This window comes from Bombina bombina, chromosome 1 (genome assembly GCF_027579735.1).
Source record: "Bombina bombina isolate aBomBom1 chromosome 1, aBomBom1.pri, whole genome shotgun sequence".
Taxonomy (NCBI): Eukaryota; Metazoa; Chordata; class Amphibia; order Anura; family Bombinatoridae; genus Bombina; species Bombina bombina.
The window spans coordinates 426,004,924-426,032,624 of NC_069499.1; the positions used below are offsets into that span (position 1 = coordinate 426,004,924).

General features: G+C 38.7%; 1 protein-coding gene across 1 annotated transcript in view; it reads right to left on the reverse strand.

The window, feature by feature from the left end:
- KCNH7 (potassium voltage-gated channel subfamily H member 7) overlaps positions 1 to 27,701 on the reverse strand; it is a 1,107,705-nt gene that overhangs the window by 281,868 nt on the left and 798,136 nt on the right. The window contains exon 9 of the mRNA XM_053698381.1: positions 7,962 to 8,161. Coding sequence (XP_053554356.1) covers positions 7,962 to 8,161 — 200 coding nt within the window. The remainder of the gene's footprint in view (positions 1 to 7,961; positions 8,162 to 27,701) is intronic.

Sequence of the window (27,701 nt, forward strand, 5' to 3'; positions counted from 1 at the left end):
TACTTTGGGTTGTCTACTACATTACACTTAAGCTAAAATTAACTCAACAAGCTGCTGACATGCTCCCTAATTAACCCCTTCACTGCTGGGCATAAAACACGTGTGGTGCGCGTTGGCATTTAGCAGCCTTCTAATTACCAAAAAGCAACGCCAAAGCCATATAAGTCTGCTATTTCTGAACAAAGGGGATCCCAGAGAAGCATTTACAACCATTTATGCCATAATTGCATAAGTTGTTTGTAAATAATTTCTGTGAGAAACCTAAAGTTTGTGAAAAAGTGAACATTTTTTTTTTATTTGATCGCATTTGGCGGTGATATGGTGGCATTAAATATACCAAAATGGGCCTAGATGAATACTTTGGGTTGTCTACTACACTACACTTAAGCTAAAATCAACTCTACAAGCTCCCTACATGCTCCCTAATTAACCCTTTCGCTGCTGGGCATAAAACACGTGTGGTGCGCAGTGGCATTTAGCAGCCTTCTAATTACCAAAAAGCAACGCCAAAGCCATATAAGTCTGCTATAATGGCATGTCTGGCACACAGTGTTGGGGCAAGGGTCCATCTGACCACTGATACCTGGTCTGCAAAGCATGGTCAGGGCAGGTATATCACCTACACTGCGCACTGTGAAGCGGGAGTAACCCTTACACTACCTGATCGATACCTGATGTTTTAAAGAACGTTATTCCAAACAATTTAGGAATGTTAGGTGATTTATGCCCTTTATGGATTAAAACCAGACTCTGCATCAACTACGTAATTTTCCATGGGAGTTTTGCTATGGATCCCCCTCCGGCATGCCACAGTCCAGGTGTTAGTCCCCTTGAAACAACTTTTCCATCACTATTGTGGCCAGAAAGAGTCCCTGTGGGTTTTAAAATTCGCCTGCCTATTGAAGTCTATGGCGGTTCGCGAACATTTGCGGAAGTTCACGTTCGCCATTCGCGAACCCAAATTTTTATGTTCGCGACATCACTACTGAGAACCCCTCGTTCTGAAGAATCAAATGGACATCTTCATTCTTCAACCACCTCCAGTGAAAGCAAAGTAAAGATTGCGGTACCTGTTAGGTGGGGGGGGGGGGGGAGTTTTATAGAGCTTGTGGGGTTTGGGAATCTTTGCCTCTCCTAGTGGTAAGGAAGAGTAATCCCCAGGAGCAATGGATTGTGGGCTCTCACCAATTGTATGAATGAAATATATACCGTTTGTCATTGGCATGACAAGAGTTATGATGTGTTCAGCTAGCTGCCAGTAGTTCATTACTGCTCTTTCAGCAAAGTATACCAAAAGAATTAAGCTAATTTGATAATAGTTGTTTAAAATGGCATGCTCTATATGAATCCTGAAAGAAACATTTTGGCTTGATGCTTATTATGCTAAAATTCTGTTACCAAACAAAAATAAATTAGTTTCATTAGATGTTATTACATATGTTTCTTACATTTGATTGCATTGTTTATAAATAAGAGTAAAGCTATTACCACAACTAATAAATGGCTTTTACTAAAACAGATGTTTTTTCACTAAATAAATGCCGAAAACTGAAATATGCACATACCTAGATATTACATTGAAACTGGCATTTTTGGTGTGTTTTCTTCATTAAAAATACAACTGATTGTAAACTGTAATTTAAGTAAAACTTTTTAAACCAAATAGACGGGTAAAGTTAAAACAAATAAACAACCCCCCCCAACACACACACACACTGGCTACAGAGGACATTTCAACTATACAGTTGAAAATTGATAAACAATACCTCTTAAACTTCCAGAAGATAAAATAATAATAATAATAATTATAAAATAAATAATAATAATAATAACAGTAGCAATAATAATAAGCTTTAAACAACATTTTGGGGAGACAAAATAAGATTTGCGCCTAATTATTTTCTTCACTTACAGTACAATAGAAGAGTTCAACAATGAGACAAGGTTCTCAAAAACATGCCGGCATAACCGGCCGAAATGACAAAAAACCTTTGGGTTTACCTTTGGGGTTATTTGTTTCAGCGTTATATTGTAATGTAGTTAAGACTTCATATGCATCACTAATATGATAACATTCATATAAAGTCTTACACAATGGATTTTGTTCTTTACAAATCTCTAAAATGTTGGCTTTTTGGGTGACAAAAGGTCAAGCAAATATATTCTTCTCTTTGAAAATCAATTGATTTATAATTTGATAAATGTGTGCCTTAAAGGCCTGATGATTTAAAGCTATCTGCTCCGGTGAGCTGATCTAAGAAGTCTTCTCAGTAGGGCGTGATCCCTCAAATCATTTTTGAAATGTAAATTTTAGCTTCAGAACTGTTTATTTCACTACATAAGGTTCTGGATGTGAATGAGAGGCACCTTACAATAAAAGGTCTAAAAATATACCAAAGATTGTACAAGACTTCTCTCTATGCTAACGAGTATTTGATCATCGGCCACAAATCATTTAATTTGCGATGTTGTATAAGACTATTAAAGCATTAAACAATCGTATACGGAATAATCACTGGGTGAATTTTATTTTCTTAATTACAGGCCTTTCTTAAATTTCGTGTCTGTGTGGTAATGTAAATGTTGGTGTTTTTAACGCTTTTTTCTTGAAGCGTCATATTGGTCTAAAAAACATTTAGGGTTAGATAAGTAGTGGGCAAACACCACCAGGAGTAAAGTTTTAACAAGCATATATTAGCGCACGTATTAGAATTTGAAAGTTGCGCATATAAACATAAATAAACATGTATACACATATATACACCCTCTCTGAGGATTCTTTGTTATTTTAATCAGCTCACCTGTTTAATTTATAATGGAAGCTCAAAAAGAATTTAATCTTAATCTGCTACTGTATCAGTCTCTAACCGCTTGGGGTTACTAATTAAAGGGCCATAATACCCAAATGTTTAAACACTTGAAAGTGATGCAGCATAGCTGTAAAAAGCTGACTAGAAAATATCACCTGAACATCTCTATGTAAAAAAGAAAGATATTTTACCTCAAAAGTTCCTCAGTATCCACATCCCATTGTAAAGGACTTCTAAGCAGCAAATCAGTATGTCTGTCCCAGGACAGCCGAAGGGATGAGCCTTGTGCACTCTCATGTTATTTCCCTATTCAGTGTAGGGAAGTACGATCAATCCGGAACAACCAGGAACCAACACCTCCAAAGCCAGGCACCAATCGTCCGTGTCGGTGAGAGGGGTGTGTTGAGATGGAAGGATGACATCACCAACAAACCACTCGCTGCCTCTGGCGAGTAGATATAATAGTGAAGGGTGAAATAAAGTCCAAACACCACAGCAGGGATAAAAGAGTATGTGGCAATTTATTTAAAATATATAAAAAGCGTCAGCAACGCGTATCAAACAGCCTGATAAAACAGCTCTGTGTAGCCGAGAAACGCGTTGCTGATGCTTTTTATATATTTTAAATAAATTGCCACATACTCTTTTATCCCTGCTGTGGTGTTTGGACTTTATTTCACCCTTCACTATTATATCTACTCGCCAGAGGTAGCGAGTGGTTTGTTGGTGACGTCATCCTTCCATCTCAACACACCCCTCTCACCGACACGGACGATTGGTGCCTGGCTTTGGAGGTGTTGGTTCCTGGTTGTTCCGGATTGATCGTACGTCCCCTTGTGACTGGTTTGCGTCCACCGGTTGTTCTGTCTGTCGGGCGACGATAAGGTCCCGGCCTGCGATATTTGGCATCTCTTAAGTGCCTCTTCATTTGTAAGTTACCAATTGTCTTACTGTTTGGGCTTGGTAGTCTGGAAATATTACCCTATGTGGCGCCTTCCTATTCCTTTTTACAGGATTGTCTACTTTTAAAGCAGCACAAATCATTCAAAGTATAATTATTACAATTAGTTACAATGGTGCAGTGTTTTAACTACGTGACAGCGCAGCAAGAAGCTTTATTTCTTTGCTGTCTTTTAATATAATAAAATACAAGTTACTTTTTATGTTCAATTATAATTAGTGATTATTATATTGCTAAATTGTGCAGAAAAGCATATATTTTTTGAGTAAACCTACACACTTGTAGATGTACTTTACCTTTCATATATACATACATACACATGTATATGTATGAATATATATAAATTATAGCTCATTGCCATCAAATACCTTGTCATATATAATTTACCTTTTAGCCCTTATAACTTTTTTTTATATTTATATTAATACATTCTAATAGATATTGTATATATGAGTGTAACACTTTATTTAATTTTTTTTACATTGTGTTTAATGCAACTTTTTATTTAGCACTAACCCTTGACACAAGGAGGCCCATTTATCAAGCTCTGAACGGAGCTTGAGGGCCCATATTTAAAGACCGCTGCTCCATAACCCTGTCCGCCTGCTCTGATGAGGCGGACAGGAATAGCCACAATTCAACCCGATCGAGTACGATTGGGTTGATTGACACCTCCCTGCTGGCGGCCCATTGGCCGTGAGTCTGTAGGGGGCAGCGTTGCACCAGCAGCTCTTGTGAGCTGCTGGTGCAATGCTGAATACGAAGAGCGTATTGCTCTCCGCATTCAGCGATGTCTGTCGGACCTGATCCGCACTGTCGGATCAGGTCCGACAGACATTTGATAATTTGGCCTCAAGGTCTTCAGTCTCGCCAACCCAAGGAGCGTAAATTTAGTTAGCGTTCATATGGTCACATTTATTTTCAACTTGTAAAATTAATGCAGCACGATATTTCAATATTGCACACGTTAATGGTACAAATATATATATATATACAAACATATATATATATATATATATATATATATATACACATACAGTGTATGCTCAGAATAATATTTTTGTTTGACACCACATTCAATAGTCTAATCACCAAAATTTTAAAAAGATGTTACTTTGATTTAGTTAATTAAAGACTGTAAAATCTGGCCTATACTGCAGTATATGAGAGCCTGACTACTAGTTGCAAAAGGAAGATAGTGAAGTACTAATGTTTATGCAAATTCAAGGTTAATTTCAGTGTCTCACATGGTAACAAGACCGCTAGAAGCCTTAATTCAGTGGTACATTATGGCCCAGGTGATACAGCCTTGACATTTCACTGCTTTACAAAAGACAAAATATATTACGCAGCCCAGACTATTGCTTGCATTCAAGGCAACTTTATGTTTGTAACTATTATTATTTAACAATAATAAACATACATTTTTAAATGTACTTGCACAGACATAATATAGTTAATTATGTTTCCAGGATTAAAAGTGATTCATTACCAGTTAACATATAACTTCCATATCCCTTACATAGTAACTTATTTGTCTTTTTTTTTTTAGAATAATTGAACATTGTAATGTTCATGCAAACATTAATATCCGTTTAACAAAATGAAACAAATCCCTGTATTTAGCACGCCAAACAGATAATGTAATAAAAGTGAATTGTTATATACCAACATAAAACATACCTTTTCCACAGAGTTGTTAATATTTTGAAAGGTTTTGGACACATGAAAATCAATAATTGAAAAGATATTTCATTCATAAATTAAGTTGTTTGCCATAATAGTCAGATTTCAAATATACATTGTTAAACCTATGTAAACCTATGTAAAACAAATCATGCAAGTACAACCTATGCTGTCTATCATGCATGCAAAAGGCACTTTATGCCCACATTAAAATTCCTTTCCTCATTACACCTACTTAAAGGGACAGTAAAAAAGGGACAGTAAGCACCTTGAGATCTGTATATAAAAGTTTTAGTTAAGCATAATTAAAGAACTATGCATTATATATTCATTATTTATTTTGCCTCCCTTTCATGTAATTCAGCTCATGAAATATAGCTATTTATAATTCCGAAAACTTGAAATAAAAAATAAATGAATAGTTGGGAGAGGAAATTATTTAAGGATTAAAGGAGAAAGAAAGTCAAAGGTGAGAGAACCTATATATGTGAGAAAAAGAGGAAGAGATGAATAATATAGAGAAAACAAGAAGACTAAATATGTTGGTGTTGTTTAAAGCCATGGAATGATAGGAGTCATTTCCTGACACAATAAACTTTAAAATCCAGCAAATAATATTCTGAATTTCATTTGAGCTCAAATTTAAACAACACATGCAAATAACCTATTGTTGCATGACTGGTATGACCGTCTTGCAAAGGCATGCACTCTCATCAAAATATTAAAACTGCATAAATAAATGAGCAAAATTAATCTAAAATACTATTGCACAATTGCACAAATATTTTCAGCAAGCATACACACACATGTATATATATATATATATATATATATATATATATATATATATATATATATGTACAGACAGACACACACACACACACATATATATATATATATATATACACACAAACAGACACACACACATGCAATATTTTGGGGTTGAATCATTATGATAATGGTATGATAAGAAAAAAAACCTTTACAGCTAATTAGCTTGATAATTATTCATCAATATATCATGACATTTGTGTTGATTAATAAACATATTTTCATCAGCCCACACAAGAATATAAAGTGTCTGAAGCATGGACAACAATTGATTATAAAGAGGGAAGAAACTGATATATCCAATTCTCTTGTATATGTCAACTCAAGATTATTAAATGCCACAATAAATTATGCTAAAGTATAAAGCAACTATAATTGATGCAGCACAGCACCTTGATACAAAGTAAGATAATTTCGGTGCATCAATAAAACACAGAGTCAAATAGATTCTGACATTACAGATTTTTATTCATTTTAGTTTTTTGTTGTTTTTTATAATATTCAATCCCAAAATATTTTATGGAATGATCAAACGTTTTTTAAATGACGTGCGGTGACATTTTGCAAACAAAAATCTGAAATGAATGAATCTGATTTTCAAAACAACAAATATTATTTCAATATAGAATAGAAGGGAAAAGAAGCATTTTAAAATACCTCCTGTTCTTACCCGTGGGTGTTGTTTTTCCATGAATTAAGTATCGAAGCAGACAGAAAAAAAAAGATAATTCTATCATAAGTACATCAGACACATAGCAACATAGACAAATTTGCAAGCTGTTCAAAGACAAGAACTTCATCAAATAAAAAAAAAAATAAAAAAAAAAAAAAATCCTAAAAATAACCAGATCACAACCCTTTCTATAATCATCTATTTGTTATAATCTTTCTCATTAAAAAAATATGCAATGGGGTGTAATATTACACTTGGCATTTAAACAACTAGTTTGTTTTTTCAAATTATAAGGCAAGCATTACACATGAATACGTTTGATCTTCATGCACATTAAACATTCATAATGAATGGTTTCTCTGCACATTTGCACTGTAGTCCACCAGGGGGTAACACAGTAAAATAAAGTGAAAAGAAAACTATAGCTACTGAATGAACCTTAGTGTTCTGCTGATGTTAAAGCAATACCCTTGAGACTTCCAGGGGTGTCTCAGATACAAAGTTGCTGCCCTTTGGAAGAGTAAGAGAGACGTAGTCCTGTTTCTGATAATTACATTATTGCTGTGGTACTGTCTAGCTGGATTTATGACACATTTTATTTATTAATTTAAGAAGTTCTACTCAATGACACTTCAAGGTTAAATGAATATGAAAGTTCTATAAGAAATACCTTCCAATGTGAAACGTATACAGTAAGATTGTATATGATTGGCCATGTAGAGGGTGACAGGATCATCATCAATGTAAAACCATAACAAATACATACACTTCATGTATCAACAGCAAAAATCTATTTATTGGAAATAACATTTTTGGGACAAACTCCAGTCTCCAGAGCCAGACCACAATAAATTGATGGGGGTTTTTTTTCTGTCAATACAGGAAGTATGGATATTTGCTACAAAATAGTCTGACTTGAATTTCTAGACTTAAAAATATGAATTAGCAAGAAACATACAAAGACCTGTAAACTGCAAATGTCAGCAGAAAAATGGCATACCATATTCATGTCAATTCCATTGGTGTACGTCCAAGCATGCTGAAAGTACTCTTCAAGTCTCTGACGTAAAGGATTGGGAATTTGATGGAATCTTATGAATTCTTTCACTCGAAGCATTTGCATGTGGTACCGTGCAGTTCCTGAATATAATCTTTGGATTATTGCAGACACATTTCCAAAAATACTTGCATACATTAATGCTAGATTAAAAAAAGAAACAAAACTCACATTAGATTATTCAGCAATATAACAGAAAACTACTTTATAGACAACATATTTGGTATAAAAACAAGTTGTTACCAAAAATTATTTTTTTTGCAAAAAAAGAGAAAACAATGTTATATTTGTAGTAGAAGTTAATTTTAATATTTCTCTTAAACATATTATAATGAACAAATCCATATTATTCAATACTAAATGTGACTTTTAACTGCAGAAATCTAAGAAGCGATAGCTCGTGCTTCCTATAGGATCCTCCCTAGAATATAATGCAATGGTATCTATCTGACAACTGTTGCTATTCTGTACAACAGCTCATATGGTTCCTGCTAACTCATTTACTGCAGCAACAATTATTATTACTATTATTATCTCATGTCATTTTTGACATGAGATAATAATGTATCTAATCCGCTGCAGACTGCCCTTATCTCAGTTCTATTGACAGACTTGCATTTTAGCCAATCAGTGCTGACTCATAACAACTCCTGGGAGTGAGCACATTATTATATGACACACATCAACTAGTGCTAGCTGTGAAAAACTGTCAAAAGGCACTGAGATAAGATGCGGTCTTCATGGGTTTAGAAATTAGCACACGATTAGCACATCTACCTAGGTTTAGCTTTTAACAAAGAATAACAAAAGAACAAAGCCAAGTTGATGATACAATTAAATTGGAAAGTTGCATGCCCTATCTGAATCATGAAAGTTTAATTTTGACTTGACTGCTCCTTTAAATAGTCTGGTAGCATACCAGTTTACCTACATAAATACATTATATAGATGAACAGCAGCATTCCCTTATTTTTTGGTAATTGTGCAGTGCTTTCTACTAGACATTTGTATTTCTCTGCTCTGCTTTCTACTGCTATTCATGACCTGCAGCTTCTGAGTCCTGATATGCTGTATCCGTCCTGACAATAACAGTCCATTGGATCTAAGTTACATATATCTGGACATGACCTTAACCTAACTGATTACTGTACTGTCCATTATCTGACAGTACTTTGCCACTATCCATAACAGGCCTTTTCATGACGTCTAGCCATCTTCTGACTGCATCTGACCACAGGTGTTTGTCTACCTGTATCTGATCTCTGAAAGAAGTTCACCTCAGTTTTATAGCCATTAGCTTATCATTTACCTCTGGCAATTCATTTTTCTACTTTTCTGTTGATCCAGCCTTATGCACAAACCCTCTCCTTCTGCATATACATAAAAACATATGTAATAAATGTAATGTAATGTAAAACCATCTGCAGAATATGAAATGCGTCTTTTATGTTTTCTTTATATATGGGCCCATTAATAAGCATCAGGCAAATAATCTTCACAGCCAGGGAACCTGTTCACTAGCATGTGTGGCTAGCAAGGTGGCATCTACTATACATATTTATCATTGCACAAGCAAGTGCAACTAAATGTGTTAGAGCAGGATTTGTCAGTCAGCCTGGACAGAGAAGTCCAGTATGATTTATTTCCACCACCACAAAGATGGTGTATAACTTAAAATTGCTGCTTTTTAACTTGCAGTTACAGGTTTACATGAGCAAACGTGCCCTACAAGGGCTCAGAAGCTGCAGTTTCATAAATGGAGCCCAAATTTGATCTTAATATCAATATTTTTTTCTTTAAAAAAAGTCTAATAACATAGGTAAGATGAAATAGACAATTAATTAACAAATACACCTTATTGATAATGATATATTTGATTACACTGATGATTTATTTGTGATGTCACCAACAAATAGCACAAGTATACATTTTTTATAGAGAACATTCATTTGTTTTCTTTAATATATTTATATGATTAAGAATATAAAACCCTGCATTTCCCAGTAGAGTCTCTTGCAAATTGTTTTGACTGAGTGCAGACTCCATCACATTTATGGGGGAGTCAAGTCTAGAAACCAAGGTTCCTGCTTCATTTGAGCATTTTATTCTTACAATAAAATGGGTACAGAAACACAAGACATAAGGTTTGTGGTAGTTTATAATTGGATTTTAGCTGCAGCAGCAGGGCAAGACAGTTCAAGATTTATTTGGTAGGTTGAAAGAAGAGAGATGGTAAGTCTCTCTAAAAAGGTGGGTGTTCAAAGAGTACCTGAAACTATCCATGGTCACAGACATGCTGGAATGGGATAGAGCATTCCATAAGGCAGGAGAAGTGCGTGAGCAGTCATGGAGGTGAGAGAATTGAGTAGAAATAATAGGGGTCGAGAGACATAGCTACAGGTTGACTGAAGATGTTGGGTTGGGGAGTATTTTGAGATTACTAAAGAAATATAGTTGGGAATTAAGTTGTTGAGTGCTTTATTGGTTATGGTTTATATTTTTGAATTATATTCTAAAATGCATGGGGAGCCAGTGTAGGGACTGGCAGAGCGGAGAAACTGATGCAGTTTGGCAATGTAGGTGAAGCATTCATAATAAATTGGAGGGGATGCTATCAGATGTACCTAAACTGACTTGAAGCTAGTTATACACCTTCAAAAAATAGCAGCCTAAGTTTTCCATAAAAAGCAGCACAAATTTGCTGCAAACAATATAACTACTCCAAAAAATCCACAAAAAGGTCTAAAATACGATTTATCAAAGTTGGAACAGGGCATTGTTCTGGTAAACCCATCAAAATGAATGAGGAAATAAGTTCTCTTATTTATGAAAAAAAACATTCATAGAAAATAGACAATCATTTCCACACTGAGAATGATGCTCTGTAGTTAGGAAAAGTTTGCATAAATATGGCCATGTCCATATCTGTATTTAATTCTAATATTCATGTCACCTTTTGTTAAGGAAATCCTTCTCAATTATAATGACAATGCAATTCAAGTTACTTAAAGAATAAAAATGTATGGTGATTTAAAAATTATTTGAAACAAACATTAGAATTGCAAATTTTGTTTGTAATATCACACTGTTCCTTGTGTACAACATAGGACAATTGAAAGATTTGTTGGTACCAAAATAATAAACTCCCATATTGTCTTTGCACAATCAGACACCTACTTCTGCTTTTGCTCATACGGTATTGCTCACATATCCAATAATACTTGAGGTCAACTAAGCACAAATAGACATAAACACACACACAGAACATTGCCTGAAAAATATTACTTTTTATTATGTTGTATCTTCATCAATAAGAAAAGTATTTCTGGTACTAAAGGATTAATGCAAATCGTATTACCCTGAAATTACAGATTACAAGTGGATCGCTATTTTAACGTGCACTGTTTACGGGCGTACATTAAATAACCAGCCATTACAAGTGGCTGGTTAATGATCCGACAAGCTCACGGTAGCACTTTTCGCTTAGCGCAATTAATCAGAGGTCAGACCTCTGGTTAATTAAGAAAAATATTCCCCATTTGCCCCCCCAAATAAAGTAAACAGTTGCTTTAACAAAATAAAAAATAGGAGCATCTTTATTAAAAAAATTAAAAAAAAAAAACTGCACTAAGAAGTTATAAGGGGAGTGTGGGGTAGCAAGGTGTCCTGTAACGGAGTTAAGGGCCTGTGCATTCCAAGATAGTGAAAATCCCTAGTTCAGTGGGTTAGCAACATTGTTGCAAAGTAAGGGGAGGTCTTAGACTCAACAACTATAAGGGTAGTTCTAGAAGGATCCTGCCTTCTTCCTGGGATTTTCAACTAAGAAAGTTTGCTGTCGTCATCCTTTCCAGTGATGTCTCGTTCCAAGAGGATTGCAGCGTTACCTCAACGATTCAGGGATGAGGCCGTGACATCAGCACGTCGGGCTGCACCTAACCGGTGACAGGAGGAGGAGATTGTGGATTTCGTACCCCCAACGCCCTCCAAGGACAGGCCTGTATCCTCTACCCTCCCCTCTAGGCCCAATCCACCCCAAGGTTCGCCTCCCCCTGTCGATTCCTCCCCAGGGCCTAGTACTGCTACGGTTATGGGGCCCAGGTAACGTATGGGTGAGGAGCCGGCTCCTAGCTTACAAAGGGTGTTGGAGGCGGGTACTGGGGCCCTCACATCCTCCAGGCTATCCCAGGAGACTGCGGCCGCAGTTGTGGGCCTATTTAGGGCCCTCTCTGCGGCTGTGCTGCCGGCGGCCGTTGGGCCTACGGTTGTGGGCGGGCCTACTGATCCAGCCCCCGGGATGGGTCCGGTGGCATCCAGGGGGTCCCCTGTTAGATCCAGCAAGGTAGTTACCATCTTCCATTGAAGGCTTTGACTGCGGCCTAGCGACGGCTGCTCCCACTTACGGTCCCACGGTCCTGACGCCTGAGGCGCATTACGTCACTTCCTGGAAGTGACGCATGGGGTTCAGGAGTGTTGGTACTGGCAGTGAGACTGGTGGCAGTGCGGAAGAGGCCCAGAGGAGTCCTGGCCACAAGTGAGTGGGGAGTACCCGGACACGGCAGCTCCGCTGCGTAACACTCTGCAAAGGCTATAAGAGGGATCAGAGCGGCGCTGCTGAAGAGGGGGCGTGGCAGTAGCATGGGTCAGCAAAGGGGGTCAAAGTCCATCAGAGCCAGGGGTGTATGCGTGTTGGGGGCCTACAGGGGACTACAGAGAGCTGGCCAATATAGTGTGGGTGGTGGTGATAACGGTCCGTCAGGTAGAAATGCTCCAGGGTATAGAACTGATGAAAGGGGGATGCCGGGCAAGGCTTTAGCAAAAGGCACTAGGCTTCTGGGCCTGCAGAGCCTGGATGTGGCAATGAATGATTCTGAGCTTGAAAGGGATCCTGTGGGAATTAGTGGTGATTTTCCGGTGCGGTGGGCCTAGGATGTCTACCCCCTCCCATGGGTGTGGCAGGGGTTCAGGTGTGGCCGGCCTGGATACTCCCATCTCTTTTATTTGTTTTTCACAGGAATCCATGAACTCCTCAGGAGAGGCTGAGATGGCTAGAGGAACAGGTCCATCTGCAGCAGTTGGGACAGGAGAAGGAGCGTCAGGAGCAGTGGCGGCGACCAAGGCTCCTTCCACCTCTGCAGCTGGTGAGACATCCTTGTCGCTATTATCACACACATTTAGTGTAGAATCTAGTACTGATTCAGACTCTGATGGGGGCAAGAAGCTAGGTCTCAATAGCAAAGGGCAGAGGCGCATCCTTAGGATGCTAAAGTTGCTAGTTAAAGACCGTAACCAGACTAGGGGTTTGGTGCCAGCATGGCGCTTGCCAGGGGCATTGGTGCAGGGCATGGCACCAGTTAGCGAGGACAGGGGACCCGTCACAACATCTAGACTTCAGGCACAGCATAGTGCTGTCAGCGCCAGGAGGGTAGTGTTGCAGGGGGACTCTTATTCTTGCAAGATCCATTGCCTTCATGCACACCTGAAGGCCAAAACAGTGCAGAAGATCAGGGACCATAAATAATTTAATATGTTTGAGCTGTCCCTGGAGGCTCAGAGGGAAAAAGAGTGCAGCGAGGACAAAACGTGGATTAAAAAAGTTCCAACGTCCGGACACTTTTGAGGAGTGGAGCCACTGCTTCCGTGTTATTTTTCCTCCTGCTATATAGAGCAGAGGCCGGAGTTGGCGGTAGACATCATTAAATATGCAGGGATTATAGAGTACATATATAAAAGGTTTGGTGAGGGGATGTGGAGAGCCTACGATAGTGAGTTTAGGCGTAAGATGGGCGGGCAACCCCGTCCTTAATTTCGGGGTTAAGGACCTGGACTTGTGGTCTCAACTCATCCCGGAAAAAGGGTGGCAGCCGCAGGGCTTAGTCAAACGCCATGGCAGAGAATGCTGGTGTTACAATGAGAAGCAGTGTGATAAAGGGGCTGCTTGCTCCTTTCACCGTGCCTGCATGTACTGTAGCGGGCAGCACCTGGGCTCAGACTGGCCAAGGAGAAAAGAGGGAGGTGCCAATCGGGGACCTCTCAAAGGGGGAGCTAGCCAGAAGAGCTGTAACACCGCTGAGGATGGACACAATTAGGCCCTGGCTAGCGGCCTACCCGAATAGGGAGGCTGCTAACCTGCTCCTAGAGGGAATCGGTTCGGGGTTTAGAATTCCCATGCAGGGGGCGGTGTTAGGGTCTCCCTAGCACAGGAATTTGAAGTCAGCTTATGAGATGCCAGGGGAAGTTCGGGCTAAACTGGCTAAAGAGATTTCCTTAGGAAGGTTCGCAGGCCCGTTCAGCGAGCCGCAGCTTCCTTCTCTGGTGATTTCCCCACTAATGGTGGTTCACAAGAAGGATCAGGGGAAATTCAGACTGATCCAGCATTTATCCTACCCGAAATGCTGATCAGTGAATGATGCAATTGAACCAGCGATTAGTTCGGTTACCTAACATTTATTCAACCAGGCCTTAGAGTTGGTTCGGGGAGCAGGCCCAGGCGTGCTGTTAGCAAAGCTGGACATTGAGTCAGATTTTCGATTACTCCCCATACATCCCACATAGTTCAGATTGATGGGGTAAAAATTTGAAGGCCAGTATTATGTAGACAAATGCCTCCCAATGGGGTGCTTGGTATCCTGCACCTATTTTGAGGCTTTCAGCACTTTTCTGCATTGAGCAATTGTTGCAGTGGCTGAGGGGGGGGGTTCGGTGGCCCACTACCTCAATGACTTCCTGCTGGTGGACGGTGCCGGTTCCAGAGAATGACCTAGACTCAAGGCGGGCATAAGGGGATTGATGGCTGAGTTTGGGGTACCCCTTGCAGAAGATAAGACGCAGGGACCATGCACCAGGTTAACGTTTCTGGGCATTGAAATAGACACTGTTGCAAGGCTATGTCGCCTTCCTGTCGACAAGGTGGAAATGATGCTTTCTGCAGTCCAGAGGACATCTGTGGCCACAAGCATGACAGTAAAAGAACTGCAACCGGTATTGGGTCTCCTCATTTTGCGTGCAGGGTGATACCCATGGGGCGCGTATTTAACAGGAGGATGGAAGCCAAGCTTACTGCTCCACAGCGCACGCGGTTGGTTACTGTGTCTGATGATATGCGGGTGGACCTGAGGGTATGGGAGCAATTTCTACTTGGTTTCAACGGGACATTGCTATGGCTTTCTCCACGGGCATCAAGTCAGGCTTTACATCTCTTCACTGATGCAGCTAGGTCATTTGGCTATGGAGCCTATCTAGAAGGACATTGGAGCGTGGAGCCATGGCCATTGTTGTGGGTCCAGGTGGGCCTGACTAGGAATCTAACGCTGTTAGAGCTTTTTCCTATAGTCCTAGCGGTCGAGCTGTGGGGACCGAATCTAAGGAACCGGTTTATTGTATTTTGGACTGACAATGCTAGTGTTGTCTTTTCAATTAACAGACTATCTGCTTCTTCGCCAGTAGTAGTTCGAAACATCCACCACCTAGTCCTGAGAATATAACATACAATTTACAGCAAATTATCTAGATTTCAGTGGGAACAGTTCCGTAGGTTAGTTCCCTATGAAACGGCGAACTATGAAACCAAAAAGTTTAGAAAAACCCAGAAATGAAGATTCACATTATGAATCTTCATTCATTACTAGATACAATAACAACTACAAGGAGATTAAAAAGATTCTGTTTAAACATTGGCCATTACTTAAACGAGACCCCATCTTCAAAATAATATTACAAGACAAACCCAGATGCACATTTAAAAGAGCCCCTACTATTAAAGAAAAACTGGCACCTAGTAAGGTAGTGATGTGCAAACGTAAGTTTAAAGCTCTGAACAATAGTATTCATAGCTCCACAATACCAAACATAGGAACTTATAGATGTAATAAAAATAGATGCAACATGTGCAAATACATAACGAATAGTTGCAAAAATATTATATCTAACAGCACAGGAGAATCATTTGCAATTACTCAAAGAATAACATGCAATTCCAATTTTGTAGTATATTGTATAACGTGCTTGTGTGGCCTACAATACATAGGTCGCACCTGTAGAAAAATTAGACAAAGATGGTCAGAACATTTGAGATGTATCCTGAAAGGATCTGATAAATATAGTACCTCTAGGCACCATTCTTCCATACATGGCACAAACAAGTGCGTCATGAACATCACCCCATTGGAAATGATTCCTGCTATAAGTTCCCAAAACAGAATGATCAAATTACGCCAGAGGGAAACCTTTTGGATTTATCAATTTAAAACTTTACATCCGGAGGGGCTTAACGAAGTAATAGATTCCGCTGCTTTTTAATACATCCCCAATATATACAATATTATTTTTTTACCCATATCACAATATCGGACTTATTTCATCATTATATATCTTCACATTAAATTTAAATATTTAAATTCATCACTTATTCATAATTTTGAATGAATCCTACACTATCATTTTATATTAGATTATATATCCAATAATATTTCTCTTTCATTTTTGTCATACTCATGAATGTTCACTATCATTTTATATTAGACTCTATACCCACCTAGTATTCTAATTTCATTATATCATACCGTTCACATAAAATTCTGGTAGATCTCTATCTATCACATAACTTTGGTTTAGATACAACGATGCAATAAATTGCATCATTTATCACTAAGACACAGATTTATACACACTTATATTATTTTTTATATATTAATTCGCATTGTGGTCCTTATATTCACGTTCTTATATACACGTCATATACACACTTGTTAGGAATGTAGTTAGTTAATGTTAATATTATAGTCAAAGCCGACTCAGCTTTTTTGCACATCAAGGTATCAGTTTTTTATCACGGTTAACACGCTATATCTCTACATAGCAACAGAGGTAACTGATTTTGTATCCAGGGGTTACTTGTATGCATCTCCACGTCATTAGATACACACCCATAATCACAAACACCTAACAACAGAGGTTAATGTTTCTGTTCACATTGGTGCATATGTACGCACCTTCACGTCATTAGATATACAACCTTAGCCCCAATCAGGTGAAGCAACACAACACAGTATGGAGATATTTTGAATACAACACGGCTATTAGCTTAGCGCAACACACCCAGTTCTGACGTAGCAATCGGACAGGCCAGTCATATAACATTATAATTTGTTCAATGATACACACCCTCTCATATTTAGAAATATAGGATCGTATTTTCACAGTTTATTATCTATTTGTAGGGCCATCTCCAAAAATACCACCAAGGAAGATAAATAGATACATAAATAGCGCATTGGCAGAAATAAACCCTGCATGTATACATACTATGACGATTATTCCCAATACGGTTTTTAAATATTTAAGACAATCTATAGAGCCTAAAGCTCGAGGTATTTATATGTGTTTTTTATTTCAGTTAATATATGTTTAGAAGGACTATTGAGCATTATGGTATTAGATATTTGGCTATACACATTGGATTGTAACATTGTTATTTGCTTTAAACAACCTGTTAGACTATCAAGGGAGTTAATCTATGCAGCACCTGTTCAAATAAGCTACAGCTGTTTTCATCAAGCCTACACAGGGGTATATATGTAAGAGACTCCAGCACATTCAGTATCATTTGCCTGAGGAAAAAGCGTGGTTAACGCTTAGAAACGCGTAGCAATTTTACAACAGATATCATTGTTGATCTGTGTATGTTCATTTTTTATCTTTTTATTAAATATTTTTATATCGATACTGGAGTTCTCTTTATCTTTTCCACCATCCTGATGTCCATCTCATATACTTAAAGTCCATTTGTCATCACGACAGTGCCTCTTTTGGGTTGGATTTGTGCACTAGGACACTATAATATTCCTAGTATGCCATATTTGCACTTCAGGGTGCAATTCATCTTGTGAGTATCCATTCGTCAGTACTAACAGATTTTCACCACTGGTTCATCATTGATCTGCACTAGGGGTCGCCCTCTTGTTTTTTGCTCTTGAACGGTTTAACCTGCCCCCCTTCTATTTGGCAGTTAGTGGGGAATGGACTTCCATACAACATCTAGTGGAAGGCCTACTCACAACACTGGGGTGAGTGGCTGGGTTTTTGCTTAGTGCATGGAACAACTGTGGAGGGTGGCACCCGGGCATTGTTCTTAGAATGGCTTACTAGTATGAACAGGCAGAGGGTCAACAAGGGAGCAGTGTCAAGTAAGCTAGCGGCAATATGCTTTTTTAGTAACTTAATGGAATACCCCAATGTCACTAAGGGTTTCATGGTGAGACAGGTAGTCAAAGGCTGGGGCAGGTTAGAGCAAAGGTCAGGAGATGCTCGGGAACCTGTGGCACTGCAGAGGTTGTCCAAACTGCTTGGCACTCTGGAGTTGGTGTGCACAGATCCTTATGAGAGGGCCATGTTTCGATGTGCCTTTTCATTAGTATTTCATGGGGCCCTGAGGCCGGGAGAGTTGCTTGCTACCTCCAAGCAGGTGGCCAGGACAGGGATCCAGTTTTCACAAGTCAAGTGAGCGAGGGACAACATGCTGTTGTTCATCCAGTGTTCTAAGACAGCGGTGACCCTGAATCCTTCATCCTCCGAGACTTGTCCAGTGCGCCTGTCTAAGGCTTATGTGGCGCTGCATCCTCCTGCGCAATCTTAATTCCTAGTGCATGCTGATGGGGCTAACCTGTCCAAATATCAGTTTGCCGCGGTCCTGAAGAGAGCGGTGGCCTCGGCAGGTATTGAGGACTGCAGAATCACTCTTCACTCGTTTCACATACGAGCTTCCACCAGCATGGCAGCATTAGGGTGGGGGTCAGAACATATTCAAAGGTTAGGCAGATGGAAGTCCCATTGTTACAGACTGTATGTTCGCTCCCATCAGAGGAGTTGTCCTGGTTGAGCTGGTGTTTAGTTTGAAACTATTGTAATCTATTATAGGTATTACTAGGGGCCCTACACGTATGTGGATTGTAGGGCACTTGTACATGCACTGGGTGGCCTTGCAGGCTATCTCCCATCCTGACGGGCAACAGCTAGGGCTATCGATGACAAGGGCCTCGGTGACATGGTTGGGCCACAGAGGCTTACAGTGGAATAGTTTGCCTGCCCTCCTTCAAGATGCCAAACGTAAATGGGGACAGCCTCATATTATCCTTCTCCATATGGGAGCCAACGATTTAGGTTGCGCACCGGCGTTGGACCTCATCAATATCATGAGGTCTGACGTGTGATTGAGCTATGCCACGTTTCCGGGGGTGAGGTTGAGTTGGTCCAACATTATCCCCCGGTTGTCTTTCCTACGCCCAAGACAGCATACAGAGTGAGGAAGAAGGTCAACAGAGAGCTGGGTAGGGCGCTGTCATGACAGTAGGTGGTTTTGTGGTCCGCCATGAAGGGATTTCAGCCGACAGGAAGCAACTTTATCGTCCAGATGGGGTGCACCTGTCCGAAGAGGGGCTGTCGATCTTCCTGGCAGACGTCAAAAGGGCTTTAGTTATCCATATTTAGTTGGTGGCATTAAGAGTCCGTCTTTTCTGACAGAGCCTGTCTCTTGTGGTGGGAGGTCGTGGCCATAAATATCTGAGGGCAGAATCTGTAGGGGTGACAGTCGGGCTAATGGGCGGGATGTCCCACGGGACTGCTGGCTGAAGATCCTTTAAGACGTTTGCACCTCCTAGACGGAATGTGGGCTGGACTCTCGTTTGGGCCCCCCCCTTTCACTTTGCAATTCCAGTAACACCTGGCCTCGACCTCTAGTCATTTGGAGTTATTATTTTACTAGGCCTCGAATGCCACCACAAGTTATGACTTCAGTTGAAGTCGGGTTTATTTAAGAGTTAAATAAACATGACCATAATATCGTCGTATACCCAGCTCTCTGTGTCCATGTCTTTATTATTATAAGAGTAAGTTTAAGTAAGTTATGGGTTAAAGGGTTGTAGCTACCAGGTAGAGCATCAGCCCTTAGGGGAGTGTAGGGTAGCAAGGTCTCCTGTAACGGAGTTAAGGGCCTGTGCAATCCAAGGTAGTGAAAATCCCTGGTTCAGTGGCTTAGCAACATTGTTGCAAAGTAAGGGGAGGTCTTAGACTCACCAGTTATAAGGGTAGTTCTAGAAGGATCCTGCCTCTTCTTCCTGGAATTTTCAACAAAGAAAGTTTCCTGTCCCTCCCACCCTTTGAAAGCTGTTGTACAAGCAGCTCAGTGGCGTCATTCAGGCATATGGCTTCCTAATTGTTGCTGGTCTCTTAGGCTGAAGGTGGGGATAGGGTTAGTGGGCCTAATCATTGTAAGACCTTGGCGGTAATCTTTGGTGCTTCCTGGAGGAAATTGCTGCAGGGCTTTTTTCTGTCTGGTGCCTTATAGGTTGAAACAGACACCCCTTTTGTATCTCCTAGAGTCGGGAGGTTGTGGCCATAAATATCTGAGGGCAGAGTCTGTAGGGGTGACAGTTGGGCTAATGGGCAAGGGGAATGTCCCCAGGTAGTAACCTGGGGGCCCCCGCCCCACGGGACTGCTGGCTGAAGATCTTTTAGGATGTTTGTGCCTCCTAGATGGAATGGGGTGGAGCCTCATTTGGGGCCCCCCTTTCGCTTTGCAATTCCAGTAACACCTGGTCTCGACCTCTAGTCATATGGGAGTTATTATTATTTTACTAGGCCTCAAATGCTGCCACAAGTTAATGTTTATAGTTATGACTTCAGTTGAAGTCGAGTATATTTAAGAGTTAAATAAACATGACTATGATATAGTCTTATACCCAGCTCTCTGTGTCTGTGTCTTTATTATTATAAGAGTAAGTTTAAAGTGAAAGTAAATCCTAGCATTTTAGAAACGCTAGGATTTACTATTGAAACAAATACAGGGCACTTTCATTCATGAAGTATAAGATACTTCATGTAGAAAGCTCCTTTATTTGAATCAACCTTCATGAATGAAAGTGCCCTTTATTTGTTTCAATAGTAAATCCTAGCATTTGTTTACTTTAAGTAAGTTATTGGTTAAAGGGTTGTACCTACCAGGTAGAGCACCAGCCCTTAGAGGTAAAAGTGAGGGGATGGGGGGTGCTAGAAAACAAAGACACTGAAAAGTGCCTTTACGATGCATGACTTACGGCATCTGAACGAGGCTCCCATTGGAGCCTATAAAAGCACGCTCTCATGAGGTTGCATTCGCATTGCGCCTAACTTGTAATACCAGCGCACATTTGCGTGCGCTGGTATTGCTGAGAGGAGTGCAAATATTGCGTAATGTTGTGCTCCACTCATAATCTAGACCTTAATGAGATAAGTATGCTTATAGATTCCAAATAAAATAGATTCAAAATTAAATAGAGCATGCAATTTTAAGCAGCATTACTTTACTATTGTCTAATTTGCTTTGTTCTCTTGGTATTCTTTGTTACAAACCATACCTAGGTAGACTTAAGGACAACAATGCACTACTGGGAGCTAACTGTTGATTGGTGTCTGCACACATATGCCTCTTGTCATTGGCTCTCATGATTTGTTCAGCTATCTCCCAGTAGTACATCCTTACACCTTCAACAATGGATACCAAGAAAATGAAGCACATTTGATAATAGAAGGAAAGTTGCCAGCTTGGGAGAGAGTGTGATTGTGCTGGTTGCAGTATGGTAGCAACTGGAGGTGCAGGGACATGTTGTGAAGTTAATTCATTTAAATGTATTTACATGACAGATATTATTTTCAGGAACAGTTTCAAAGTATCTTTTTTTCATGGCAGCACAGTCAATAACTTCCACACCCGGTTCAGGTATAACTTATGTTATATATTTCTTTCCTTTGCATCTTTTCATGAATAGGATTTTTATTATATTTTATTATATTTTTTAAAAACAGGAATATCATCTCTGTGTTAATATGGATCACAATGTACTTAAGTGAATAAACTAATAAGGCACCTGGCTTTACAGTTTACATCTTAGAAAAAATTGACAATTGACTTAGGTCTGACTAGGGAGTGTGTCTAAATCATAGGTCTGATGAAGTGTAAATAAGTTTTTTATCCACAGAAAAGGACAAGGAGACAATTGCAAATGTATTTTTCAACACTTTTTCAAGGCTAGTTTTGCCTATTTTGAATTCAAAACCTCTAGATTTTTGACATCTTTACAACTATTTCATGACTTATTGAAAAAAGCCTATTATCTTGAACATGTGTAAAATATTTAGATATGTCCACATGAGACATTGTAGAGATATATTAACATACATGGTAATGATTCACTAAAACTCCATTCATCCCTATTGTAGAAGCTGTATAAGGTGGACAAGGAACTCATTTACATATCTGTAGGTACAAGTATGGTAAAGGGGAAAAGTCACTAACAGTACTAGCGTCTTTAAAATCGCAACTTTCATAGGATCCTATTGTATTCTGTTTCCATCCTCATTGCTGATTAACCAACTGAATGCATCTTTTATGCTGTCAGGATGGGCAGACCGATTATTATATGGTTGCTTTTAAACTAGTTTTTGTCAATCTTTTTTTTTTCTATTGTGTGTTAAAGAATTGGTTCTATTTTGTGATCTAAAAACAAGATAGCGACTATTGAAAGGACTTACATTTTTGTATACAGGATTTTAACCTTACTTAAATGTTAAATCTGTAAAAACCTGCTGCCTTGGAACATTGCACCGTCATGATTAAACTCATGTTAACAAAGGCATGTTCCAGTTTACAACGTCAATAATGTATGCTTGAGCACTTTGAAACGCACTTTTGTGACCGTAATTTGATTTAGAGTGCATGGAGGTGCGTCCGATATACAATGGTGTGGTCTTGTTAAAAGGTCTCCTAGGCAGATCTGGGAAAGAGAGAGTAAGACATTTCAGGAGGTTTTTACTTTTTAAACAAGCGGCGCAGCATTCTATTATATTGATGAATTTCACATGAAATGGGGACTAATCTCCTTAACACTTGTCTGATAAATCCAGGAATACCTTACTCAATTTGGATGACATTGAATGGTGATATCCCTCACTGGATTGGAGTCCAATAGGAGACTATTTAACTTCTTATTTTTACATACTTTTCATACTTTGCGAAGTGATTAACTATATTTTTACAAATCAGTCTTTATTGCTGAAACATATCTTTGCTTTTGTATGTCTCCTAGGCAGATTCAATGTTGTAAGGCAGTGGGTTCAAAAGTTACAGTTAAGTAATGTTAAAATCCAGTATAAGAAAACATTCTTTTAATGGCATCCCATAGTTGCCATATTGTTGTCAAGAAACAATAGAATAAAAGTAAAAAACAATACTTGTCAAAGTTTGAAAGTCACCATATAGCGATAGGAAAAATAATACACATTCTACCCCCCCCCCCCCGACAACATAAAATATGCATTTAGATGGTTAAGCAGTGGTGTGGATGAAAATGGATAACAATAGGTTTCTATGAAAGTTGTGATTGTGTAATATTGCGTTGGTGATGACCTATTCTATTGGAAAGCCAAAATCCATTTAGAGAATAGATTGCCAATAGATTACGATTGGCCCCATGGAGGGTAATCACACAAAATGTTTGCGAGTTTTATTTTTAGCATTATATGTATGTGTCTCTTTTTTCACATTTCAAACTCTGCATGGTGAAATAAATAGCTCTCAAGCTAATATTTGCCTTTTTAAATATTTGTTAAGAGGCCTCAAAATACTGACTTATTAGAGACTTTTTATCTAATATCACCAGAGTTGAGAGCTTTAGATCATCAGGCCCTAAATCCTTTTGACTTGTATTTCATCATAGAATGATTAAAAAACAAAAGTTTGGAAATTGCATGCCAAGGGCTCATGCTTGCTGATACATCAGAAGGTAGCATGATGTTACTGCTTGTGGTTCATCCAGTTGTCTATGGAGCTATCCCATCCTGTGGATGTCCTAAGGACAATAACTTGTGATGGTCCATTTTAAATAAGTTTGTAGCAAGAAGTGATAAACGAGAAAAGAAGCATATACACAATAATATGAATAAAATGAGAATCTAGTAATGAGCACTATTTTTCAAAGTTTGTAACTTTTGCATATTTCATTTGTCTATAATATGGAGAGGGCTGTCAATCATCCATATCTGATCAGATTGGGATGATTTCAATCTGCCACCTTTTAGGCGAGCCTGAAACGACAGACCTCCAAAGCAACTATTGCTGCTTGGTAGATGGAGCCCATAGACTCTGAGGGCCAAACAAGACATTACCTGGAGATGAAATGTTAGAGATAATATTTTCAATCAGAAAAAGGGGAACAAATATTAAATAAAACAAACAAAATTATAGTTATCCAGAATAATCCCACTTTATGAAGATTGTAATCCAGCAAATAAAGTTAAACAATTATGTTAACTTCAAAGGCCTTAGCAACTGCTGAAATTTAAAAAGAGCATTTAGAGTAAAACAGGGTCTATTTAGTTTTTCATGGGATATTTTAAAGAAGTATTATTCTTTAAAGAAGCCACAGAAAGTCTGGTAAATAGATGTATAGGCACAGTTACTCAGAGCTGTAAAATGAATTTAGCAAACATATACATGTCACAAAGCCTGTAAGAAGTATAAAATATCCGACCAATACAAAACTGGAAATGTTAGAAATCCATCCAGAAACAAAGGATGAATCAGGAATGAAAATCCACAGTTCGAAAACAAAGAACAAATAATCTACAACAAATGAGTTTATACTTCCCCTATGCATTATAATATCAATAAAAATGCCTTGAGAAGTTTCTTGCCTGATCGTTTAGATAACCAGACACAAAGATCTTGTGCTTTTTACTAGATTTGAGGGGAAGAGTGATCAGACAAAGGTTAGAACCTGAATTAGATGATTATGAAAGGTCTGTAACAAGTCTTACAGACTGCACAAACTATAATAATGCTAAAGGATTGTTTAACTTTATCATCTACAGGTATTACCAGTTTACTAGGAACCTCTGCTTCTTGAGACAAGGGCAGACACAAGCCACCTCCTAATCAAAAGATGATGTAACACAGACAAAGTGCACTTAACTGTAGCTGAGACAGGAAATAAAATAGGCAGACGCAACTGGAAGCCTGGCGCATTGCTGCAGTCATTTGCATACACACTACTGTGGCTAATAAAATTGTACATGATGTTGGGAAACATACAAACGGTTTACAGGACTAATTTGAAAATGCAATAATAAAATACTCAGGCACATTCTGTGCACAAAACCAATTGAAAACTTAATCGAAAGTGCATGTACCAAACATTTAAAGGAAAACCAACAAAAATATGTAAAAATAACTAACCAATGGCTAGAAATTATACAACAGGGATAAACAAAGACAATACAATACACCTACAATTACCATTTATAAAAAGCACATACAACATGATTAATGCATTATGGAGCAGGACTAAACCATCTGGATAAGCAGAGGATACAATAAATAAGAAACCAAGCACACCTAACCCTTTACTGCCTGCTCCTGCAGGATTATAATGTATGCATGAAGGCATCTGGAAGCGGTTACCTCTGAGAGTCAAGAACAGTCAATAAATCCAATGGAGAAACTTATTGATAATCCTCGTATTTATACTGTTTGTTTGTATTTTTGGACCACATTTAAGATCACAGCCTTGACCTTGCAAGTGTTAGGGATTGTCCATACACATGCAGCAGTGGCGAGCATGCTGTACTGAGAGGGGGCCACTCCTTCTTCCTGTCTTCGTGCAAACATGTATGCCGTAGCACAGCTTCAGCTCAGAAATGGCTCAAATGAGAATGGGAGGGATAAATAGGAATGGGTATTCCCACCCTCTATGACCTTTGAAAGGCATATCTATCTATTATAGTGATCAGAGGACATATACCCACATATACCCACTGATACTGATATGGTTTGTAGAAGAATGTGAGAAACATATTAGTAATTTAACAGGCATATTTATTTATATCAATGAAGCAGGTACCATAGTACACATATCATTTACTCATGTGTGAAATGAAAACATTTAATATTAATAAAAATTTAAATAGTCTATTTATCTTAATAGCTATACTTCTTGAAGGCAAAAATATTAATACCATGTGGGTAAGTTATATTAATAGTGCATATTACCACACTTAATTTTAACAGAAATTGAAATAAACTGTTTCTCAAAACAGTTTATTTTAATCTATATACCGCCACAGTTTATTATGAAATTATAGAACTATTAGTTAAATAAGTAACACAGTTATATGTTCATAATTCTAAGCGCTGTCCCTCTAAAAAACAGCCAAATGTACAAATTTGCAGAGTTTCTCTTAGCCCCACCCATAGACTGCCTAGACACACCCACCAACCAACCATACATGCCCACCAACCTTCCGGAAATGCCCATGGTCCTACAAACTACCTGCACACGACCCTACCCTCTCCCAACACAGCCCAGTCCACAAAATGGTGACTGCCCCCTCAAGTTCCTAAGTCCCTAGTCCATAGCTACAAAATTTGGAAAGTTGTATAACCATCTGAGGGATGACCACATTGCATTTTCATAAAAAAATGAAAACTGATATTTTATACACAAAGTTTTACTTTTGATCTTTGGAGAAGCCCACATATGTTGACCAAAAACGTAATAACATATTACCTTAATTTCTAATATAATCACATTACAGTTAAGTATCATATGCAACCAAAAATATAATTATTATGCAAATACCTGTAAAATAATGATTCTGCAAGCGCTACATCAAGTTCTGCTTGTATCTCAGACGTTCTGCAACATAAGCTAGACCTCCATCTTTTCTGCTTGCAGTTCAGATGTTCTACCAATATAAGCCGGACCTTCCACTGTTCTATAACATAAGCTGGACCTTATCTGTTCTGCTTTCAGTACACACATTCTACAACATAAACTAGACCTACATCTCTTCTGCTTGTTGCTCAGAAGCTCTACAAAAAAGCTGATTTACATTTGATCAGCTTGTAGTTCAAAAGCTCCACAGCATAAACCGGGCCTCCATTTGTACCACAGGCTGATCTATACGTCTTGGCAGGCAGATCTATACATCTGTACAACATTAAACTTTCATGATTTAGATAGAGCGTGTATTTTTAAACAACTTTCTGGTTTATTTCAATTATCTAATATGCCTTATTATCTTGGTATTATTTGTTAAAAAGCATAGATACAGTAGGTAGGCTCAGGAGCAGCAATGCACTACTGGAAACTAGCTGATAATTGGTGGATGCACATATGTGCCTCTTATTATTGGCTCATCTGATATGTTCAGCTAGGTCTCAGTAGTGCATGTAAGCCCCTTCAACAAAGGAAACCAAGAGAATAAAGCAAATTCAATAATAGAAGTGAAATGGAAATTTGTTTAAAATTGTTTGCATTATCAGAATCATGAAAGAAAAAATTAAAGTTTCACGTCCCTTTAATTCAGAGTAAATTTTTTTGCAGTTCACAGCTCATTTTAAAAACTCCATCAGCCACCTTACTTCACTGAGGCGTGATCCATGCTCAGTGTCCAGGTATTACACTGCATGGGCATATCTCTTCATCGCTTATGTTATTCCACACAGCTACAGGAACTCTCAAAAACTTAAAGCTATAAGATTATTGGGACTAGGAGACATTTATCTCATTGGTAGGTAACACAATATTTAGTGAATCTAGGCCATTGAATATGATTAGAGTACAGAAGAGGGAAAGACCTGACGTGTTATTTTTTTGC